The sequence below is a fragment of the Hevea brasiliensis genome, chromosome 13 (assembly GCF_030052815.1).
Source record: "Hevea brasiliensis isolate MT/VB/25A 57/8 chromosome 13, ASM3005281v1, whole genome shotgun sequence".
NCBI classification, from domain to species: domain Eukaryota; kingdom Viridiplantae; phylum Streptophyta; class Magnoliopsida; order Malpighiales; family Euphorbiaceae; genus Hevea; species Hevea brasiliensis.
Window position 1 is genome coordinate 73,046,820 of NC_079505.1, and position 9,868 is coordinate 73,056,687.

Sequence of the window (9,868 nt, forward strand, 5' to 3'; positions counted from 1 at the left end):
ATCTTTGTTAAAAATAATAAATATATGATATATTGAAGGTAATATTTCAATTTGCTCTGTTTTTTTGAATGTTAAATTATTTTTTAAAAAATAAATTTTATTTCCTCCTTATATATGCTACGATTAAAACAAATCAAAATTTAGGGATATAATTATTTTAAATTAATAATTTAAATAGATCAACTAAATGAAAAATTAAATTATTTCTTATTGTTCTATATTTTTTTTTTTTTGGTAAATTCGTTGATCTATAATTTTGATATATCTCAAAATTAATTTTTAATTTATCATTTTTTTTTCTGTTGACCCCACCTGTGAGTCCCTCACATTATTTTGAAGAAAATGTTTTCTCTTCTCACTATAATGAAAATAAGTTTTTTCTTTTTACATTATTCTAAATGATTATATTTTCTTAAGTGTGGTAACCTCTTTTTTTTTTTTAAATTTATATTAATAATAATTAAATTTCCTATAGTTAATATAAATCTATATTTATTATTTCAAGATTTGTGTTTTTTTTTTATTAAAATTTCACGTGTTTCCTTGGTTTGATAGTTTATTAGCAGTGAAAATTAGGCTAATCTTACTTGTGGAGCAAATTTTATTTTAATGATTATTAAATTAAATGATAAGTCATAATTAAATTTTTAGAGAAAGATGGGTCAATAAAAAGTATTTTTTTATCAAATAAAAAATTAAGTTATTTTTAAAATAAAATTCTTTATTTTTTTTAAATGAGAAAGTTTTTTTTTTATTTTTTAAATTTTGATTACTTTTTAAATTTGATAATATTATTAAATTATAAAAATACTTATATATATATATATATATATGACATGAATATATATTATTAATTTAATATTATAATTAAATAATAAAAATATTTTCATTAAAAATATTAAAAAATATTTTTTATATATAAGTTATTTTATAAAAAACAAATAAAATTTTAATTTAATTCAATTTATCTATTTTAAGGCAAAGTGTGAAAAAATCATGTACTTAAATAATAAAAAAAATTATATTCTCAATAAAAAAAATATTTCAAGTAACTCCACTTAAAATAAAATAAATAGTCAATAATCACATATGGCAATATATATATATATATATATATATATATATATATAATATAATTAAATAATATTTAATTAAATTTTTCTTTTTTTTTTCTTTTCTGCTTTAAATATCCTTCTTTGGTGACTACTAATGACTCTTTCACCTGTTGCTACTTCAGATTAATTTCTTTTATTTATTTATTTTTTATAATAAACCCTCCAATTTTTATCTATTTAAAATATATTTAAATTTATCTCTTTAAATTTATATCCATAACAACAAAATTAAATTTTATATTTAATATTAAGATCTTACTCTTTTATTACTAGGGACTTATTTCCTACTCTTAATGAGATTTTATTTATTTTTTAATGTTTTAAATGATTTATTTGATATTTTAAAATATTATATGAATAATTATTTTTTATAAGAGATTTTAAATTTTAAAGTACAGATTATCTTTTATTAATAGAATTTGATATTATAACTTATTATTTAATTGACGTTTGATGATGATTTAATCTTTTTTATAAGTCACAAAAATAATAAATTTTTGAAATAATAATATTATAAAAAATTTAATCAGTCATTCAAAATGAAAAATAATGAATTAGTATACGAAATATTATTTTTTTGTCTATATTTATTATAAATAATGAGAAAATTTATATTTTATTTACGATATATATTAATGAATTATTAAATTTTTTATTAAAAATATTTAAATTAAATTTATACACATTTTAATTAATTTTTTTAAGAATCAATCAATAAAATTAGAAATTATCGTTTAAATATTAAAAAATTATAAAATTATAAAATAACTCAACTACCATCAATTTTATATTTAATAATTAAGAAAGTATGCAAAATAAAATATAGTTAAATCTACAGGCATTCCACTTTTTAATGAAAATAACTAAACCAGAGACAGAAATGTGCTGACAGACTGCAAACAGCGTGCTACTCTTTTCTTTCTTTTTTTTTTTTTTTGGAACCATCGGCCTATGTTCCTCCTTTCTTTAAATTTTTTAATTAATTAATTGAATTTTAAATTCTCAATTTTAACAAAAAAAAATAAATAAATACAATACCACTAAGCTCTGACGTGTTCCCGCCAGAAACTACAATGTGCTCGTTGGAAACCACCCGTTCGATCTTTTGCGCAAACAAGGCCTATGACCACGGCTATCGAATCTGTTCTATATCTATATCAAATACTGTGCCCAACGAATCGAATTAATTGTTCCTTACACTTTATTAAAAATTTTGGATATTATTTATGTATATAAAATATGTTATGTTTTTTTAAAATAAATTATATAAAAAAATAAAATTTAAATAATTATACAACAATATTTATTTAAAATTTGCACGGCAAAAAGAAAGGCAAATGCAGAATTTTCTGGTGTGTATAACATCTGGATCAGTTATGATGAGTTCCCAGTTTAAACCGTACGATCCACGCGCATCTCTAGAATCCTCGAAAACCACGACAATGAATTAAAATCATGCCCCGGTATCATGTGAATGATGTGATTCCCTTCTTATCATCCACCGCAACTGCACGTGGCCCCACTGTTTAAAAAGAATTCTTTAAAGAAACCTGTCCATGTTCCATTTTCTATATATGTTCTAAATAATAAATTTGGAAAAAGACCAGTTATGGCAGTGGTACGTGGAAACGTGCAAGGAACGGCAAGTTGACAGAGTTGATTTTCGAGGTGCGAAAACGAGCTGACACGCCAGCTGCCAAAGATGACACCGTGAAACTACTGACACGGTAATGTTAGACTTGGACGTGTCGTTTGAAATTGAAAACGCAAATTTTAATTAAATAGAGGTTCAGCGGGTGTTTAGTTAAATGTAATCGATCGATACTTAAATAAACAAATTAGAATATTTAATAAATTTTAAAAATAAAATTAATAATTAATAAATAATTAATATAATATTCATTAATTATAATTTATATCAATGAGTTATTTTTTATAATTGATTTAATTTTATTTTTTATTTTTATCATATTATTTCTTTTATTTAATTTAAAAATTAATATTATTAATACTTTTATATTTTATATTTATAATCTTAATATTTTAAATAACACTTTTTAATTTTATAAAAATATTTTTATTAATAATATAAAATATAAAATATTTATTTATATCTAAAAACTTAAAATTAATTAAAAAATTTTTCTTTATAATAATTACTTTATTATTTTATCAATATTTTTTAAATTATTTAATTATTTTTAAAAAAATTTTATTCTTTTTATTTTAATAATAAAATAAATAATATAATATAATAAATTTATAATTTTATATTTATTTTAATAATAAAATAAATTATATAATATATATTTTTATAAATTATTTTTCTTACCAACAATAATAATTAAAATAATTTTATTAAATATTTAACATAAATTAACTATAATTATTTATCAGATATTAATTATTAATAAATAATAATAATAATTAATTATATCTAATAATTAAATTAAATAGGTATTTAGTTACAAGTCATTTACTTACGGAAGCGGCTAATTTTTTCATTTTAAGAAAAAAGAAAATTATATATTAATTAACTGAGGTGGGGCCGTGGTAACGAAACAGGTAAGCCATCAATCCCACCAACTCCAATGAATTTAAATAAAATTAATAATTTTATATATTTAAATATTAATTATAATTTAAAAATAATTATAATTCAAATTTTTTATTTTAATTTCAATTTAACACCGTCAATATTTAACCTAAATCAAATTTAAATCGTGTATATATATATATATATATATATATATATATATATTTTTTTTTTTTTTTTTTATTATTATTTTTATGGAATGCACAATGATCGAGCGATGATATGCCTTATCAGATAGGCCTACAGTGGGCTTGAGAGATGGTGATAACTTTGTGTGCAAAGCAGAGAAGCATTAGAGAGTTAAGGGTATTATTTCCTGTTGGCACTCGATGATTAAGTTAAAAATGTTAGAGAGAATAGTTTTTTTTATAGAAAATATAAGTATTCAAAGTAAATTTGATTCAATCGATTTACCTGATAGAAGTGTTACCTTATATATTGACTGCTGGATCAATAGAGGTGCTAAATATAATGTGTCAGCACTCACTTGATTGTAGCTTTTGATTTTAGTAGCATATTACTCAGAATTTGTCCCTAATTATAAGTATTTCGTTATTTTTACTACAGCGATTATTCCTTTGATAACAATAAGATTAATTATAGACATAATGTATATATGAGTCCCTTAGTTGGTTGAGGTCTACATGTCATTAATTTATAAGTCTAATATTTTTTAGTGTATATATATATATATATATATATAATTTTATAATTTAATTTGTTTGGTTGGATTTAAATATTTATTAACTTGATTTGACGAAATACAGACTGGTAAAGGAAAGAGATGTTGATGACGATGTAGACATGGGTGGTGGTGGGGTCCAAAGATGAGGATGGTGATTGGATCCGGTTGTCGACCACCGGGGCAGATATTTTATGATAATAGCATCAATCGGGTGGTTGAGAATAGCGAGTGGGCTCCAGTCTCTCTTTTCATATCTATTACACTATCACGTTTTATTCACGCACACGGCCCATGGGGCTGCTTCCATTTCTGCCTCATGCCAATTTCTTGTTTATCAGGAGGCTAAACATGTTTATTACTAAAATAAATTTTCATTAATTTACAAAATAAAGGGTCAATAAAACAATCCCAATGATATATTTAAACTAATTCAATTTTTTATTTAAAAATAAAATTAATAAAAATTTTATTTTAATTTTAAATTATTATAATTTATAAATTTATTCGATTTTAATTAGATATACTTTTTTATAGATTGAGTCAATGAATAATTTTTTATAATTTAAAATTGTTTAATTCAAATCAATTTTAAAAAGCTTAAGTAATCTACAACTTCAGGGCATGAGTTAGATGATCTAAACTTATTAGATGCGGTATATTTACATATTTTAATTATAATTGACTTCAATTAATTAATAATGAAAACAGTTAGGCTACATGTGAAAATTATTATAATGAAAACAGTCAGGTTATCTGTGAAAATCATCATACTCAAATTTATTAATATTTTTAAAATTCAAACTGATAAAAATTTATTCTTAATTATCTAAACTCGTCTCAAATTTAATTATTGTTGTTAAAAAAATATAAATCTTTTTAATTTTATATATTTTAATTAATAATTTACATAAAAATTTTATTTTTTATTAATAATAATTATTTTAAAATTTTGTAATTCCATTAAATATTTAAATTCTATTTTATTTAAAATAAAATATGTAAAAATTTATAAATATTATTATGAAATATATATATAGAGAGAGATTTGAATAATAGAGATTGAACATGTAAAATTTGAATTCATTATAAATATCATTCTTCAAACCTGACCCGTCTTAAACCTATTATATATTATCTAAATTCATTTTATTAAGGTTCGATCGAATTCGATATCTGTAAAAACTTACTCATTACTATTCTTACGACTAATGATATATATATATAAAGATTTCATTGAATAATAAGAGTATAAAAGAAAGTAAAATCCATAAAACATATTAATATGGTCTTATACACCCTTTACAAAAAATTGAGGAATTAAAAACAAAGTTTTTATATCTACCTTCACCGTAGGGTGAGAATGTTTGACCAAGGGCCAATTCAACCTACAAACTGACCCAAGTCAATGATTTTATCCCTTCAAACCGGCGGTTCTGAATCAAAATCAATCTGATTCAAAAAACTATTTTATTTTATTTTTTTCTTAAAATTTATATTAAATTAATATTTAGAAAATTTTAATTTTGTACAATAGAAACTAAATAAAAGATATCTGAAAATTTATTATAGCTTAATAATATATAGAGTTAAACCATAATCCGACTAAAATTATTTCCAATCAAAACCATTTTCAAACCTAAATGGAGCAGAACCATGAGATATTGGTTCGAGCTAAAACCGGCTTATGGCCAGGTCTATATTATTTGATAGATCGATCCAAAAGTTTGTTATAATCTATAAATTTATAACATCACAAAAGTTACACAAATATTTATAAGCATATTATTCATCAGATGAACTAAGATAAAAATCTTCAATTGATATATATATATATATAAAAAAGTTAATAAATCCACTTAAAGAGGATAAAACTAAAGTTATCCTAGGCCAAAATCTCCAATAGCATAAAAATTATATTTTATTAACTAAGAAAAAAACTTGAAAAGCAGAAAAAATGAAAGGCAAATGGCTACTTGGCCGACGACAGCCCTTCAAATAAAAAAAAGAGAGACTGTTTTGAAAAAAAGAAAAAAAGTGGAGAGAAGAGGCTGCGAGATGCGACATAATTATTAAGTTGTTATCTTTACTTTTACAGAAATTAACACTATTTTAATAAAAATTTATAAAAAAATAAATTTATTTAAAAAAATAAATCATTTAAATATAAAAAATTTTAAATAACAAAATTTAAATTCATATTTTCTCCATCATCTAATATTAAAATTAAGGTAGTGAACACCTAACTCGTCTTCATCAAGCATGCAAGTTCGCGGCAGTAGCGCTCAATTTTCTCATAGGTGCGTGAAAAGGCTAAACATGGTTTAACAACTGACAGTACAAAGGGAAAGACATCTGCCACCTGTACTTTGAGGAGAGAATCAAGTTTTTCTTTTTAGTTTATTTTTAAATTTTAATAAAATTAAAATTAATAGATTAAATTTCTTATTTTTTTCTTTAAATAAAAAATTAAAAAATTTTAATTTCTTAATTATTGAGAGAAATTTATTAATTTCTTAATTTAAATTTAAAAATTAATATTTTTAATTTTTTAATTTTCTTTATTTTTAACTTAAATTAAGTTTAAAGTCAAAATTTTATATTAATTTAATTAAAAATAAATAAAGTTAAACTTCATAACTAAGTATAATGATGAAATTAACGTTAACCTTTTTATTTGTCAATGGAGGTACCTCTAGCAGCCATGGCCCCACCGGCCAATCAATTAAGAAAGTAAATTTTTATCTCATTTTATTAAAATGAATAGAGTTATTTCAATTAATTTTTATGCATTATAATATAAGAATTTAAGGTCCAAAATTTAATAATATATTTTTTTTCAAAATTTTCAATACATAAAAACTCATATACTCTGAAAATAATTAGCATTAAAAATAATCACTGTTTATTTTGTTAACCTTTATAATAATCTGTATTATAATAATGAAAAGGAAAAAAAAAATTATTTCCTAATCTGTAATGAAATTTAGTTTTAGCTCAAAATTTGTCATATAGAAATAAGAAAAATTCTTATTTATATTTAAAAAATTATCAATTTAAGATATGATATATATAATGGGATTCACAATCCAAGAGGAAGAAAGATAGATCTCTTGCCTTTTATTTTTATATTTAATAAAAATTTATATTTTTAAATATATTAATTAGAATTAAAGAATATTAAAAAAAATTAAAATAGTAAAATAATTTTTTTTAAACTATTTTTTAAAAACTGTAATTAAGATGATACTTTTTTTTTTACCTCAATACTGTACGAACATATTTAAAATTTTCAATTTGACATTAGAAAAATGTACGGATACTACTACACTATATTTCACCCATAAAATCTGTGTGCCATATTAGACTGATTAGTTGAAGTTATTAAGCCCAGAGCCGAATCATTAAATAATTTACTCCATATCTGTTTATTGTTTACCTTCAAACCCATTGTATTAAATTTTATACTTTTCTCAACCAATTTGTTCAAATCAAATTGTTTACGATAAATGAGAATGCCGCATGTAGATTATATTTACATATATTTTTTTAGATCTCAACCAATTATAATTTATTTTATAATGAGAAAATATACTATATAACATATCAATTATTATTATTACCTTTATTGAATATCCATATGAAAAAAGGAAAGTATGCTAAAGAAGAAGGACAACGTGTAAAGATGATATCTATTCATATATGACAAGATTTTGGCAAACTTTGGACAGGTTTTAAATGTGTTGTGTGAATAACAAATGTGATTCTTCTTTGCATAGTATATATAATTGTTATTTTTTGAAGTAGAATTAGTGCCTATCACCGTCTTCATCATCAACGCCATTTTAGTCTAGACAAAGTTTCCAAACAAACAAGTGTGCTATCCTATCCTTGCCTTTGCATTCGACTTTTCCCCTCTATCTAATCTTCCAAATAAGTTGTATCGAACGTCCATATCACCATCCAGTCGAATCCAGCTTTTATCGACATAATCCTAATTTAATATGCAAACCTTTTTATTTTATCAATAATACCCTTCACACTTGCCTTCTTTATTCTTTCTCCTACCAGACAAACGAGAATCAAATATTTGGGTTCCGTGTTAATTCAAATCATCTTAAATTAAATTTATTTTATTATTTTAATTTAATTGTAAAATTAAATTAGAGAACAAATATAATTTTAATTATAAATCTATTAATATATTATATAATATACTTTTTAATATTCAAGAAGTAATTAAAATATAAATTATATAATATCTTGTTTATTAGTTAATAGAATTATTTTTAAAATTGAAATATGAATTAAAAATCAAATTAAATAAAATTTAAATAAAATATAAAAAAATAAAATTTTATTAAAAAATCGATTTAATTTTTATTTTTAAGTAAATCTCAAACCGAATCCGCATATCCCAATTACCAAACAAGGTTGCAATTCCCGACCATTCACCAACTCCGCACGATCAACCACACCCTGGTTGTTCCATGTGGCCGAGCCGAGCCGAGCCGAGCCAAAGGAAGACAAAGCCAAATTTACTTGAGGAGACAGAAAAGCTTATGGCCGTGATTGACTAGGCTTGTGGGTCCCATCGGACCGGACTTGAAGACAGATTTCAAAACGATTAATAAAATAGTAAAAATAGAAACCTCCCGTACCCAAAAAAGAAGAAAACAATTAATAAAGGCGAAACGTCCTTGATGGCCTAAGTATTTTTTGGTTCACGCGCCTGTCTGTCGCATCATTACTCACTCTCTCTTCGTATTTCTTTCTCGCTCTACATTTTCTCTCTCTAGTGTTTCTTGTATATAAGCTCATAACCTTGCCACCCCAAGACACAACCGAAGAACATATTATTCCCCAAGTACTGAAAGAAAATCAAAGCCCTAGCCCTACTTTGCTGTATAAAGGTTTCTCTGTTATATTGTTATGGAGGAGCATAGCAACAAGAAGCGTGTCAGGGAGGACGAGGTCGAGGCTGAGTTTGATTTGCCTGAGGCGAAGAAAATAAGGGATGATTTATTGGATATTCTAGACGAGTCGGATCCTGACCCGACGACTCAGGATCTAGACTCTGTTATGAAGAGTTTTGAAGAGGAGATATCTGCCTCCTCTTCGCCAGTCGTTGTCGACCTGACGTCGGATTCCGGTGAGTCCCAGCCTGAACTTGGGTACCTTCTTGAAGCTTCAGATGATGAGCTTGGGTTACCTCCATCTGCAACTTCTTCTGGGGAGGAGGCTAGAAATGAAGTAAAGGAGCTGGTGCGAGTGGACTCAGGTGGAAATGATGGATTATGGGTGTTTGAGGATCAGATCCCGAGTTATGACTCGTTCGAATTGGGAATCATTGAAAATTATAACACCGAGTATGCGGCGTTTGATGACGGATTGTTCGACTATTCGAATGTATGTTTCGATTCGTCCGATTATTCGGATTATTCTTGGCGGCTGGGATCCATGCCGGCCGAGTAA

The 9,868-nt window shown here is 23.8% G+C and overlaps 1 protein-coding gene across 1 annotated transcript; it reads left to right on the forward strand.

The window, feature by feature from the left end:
- The first annotated feature begins 9,325 nt into the window (after nucleotides 1–9,325).
- Nucleotides 9,326–9,868, forward strand: LOC131172196 (uncharacterized). The gene has a single exon (XM_058133141.1). It carries the CDS (start codon nucleotides 9,326–9,328, stop codon nucleotides 9,866–9,868), a length of 543 nt encoding a protein of 180 aa, XP_057989124.1.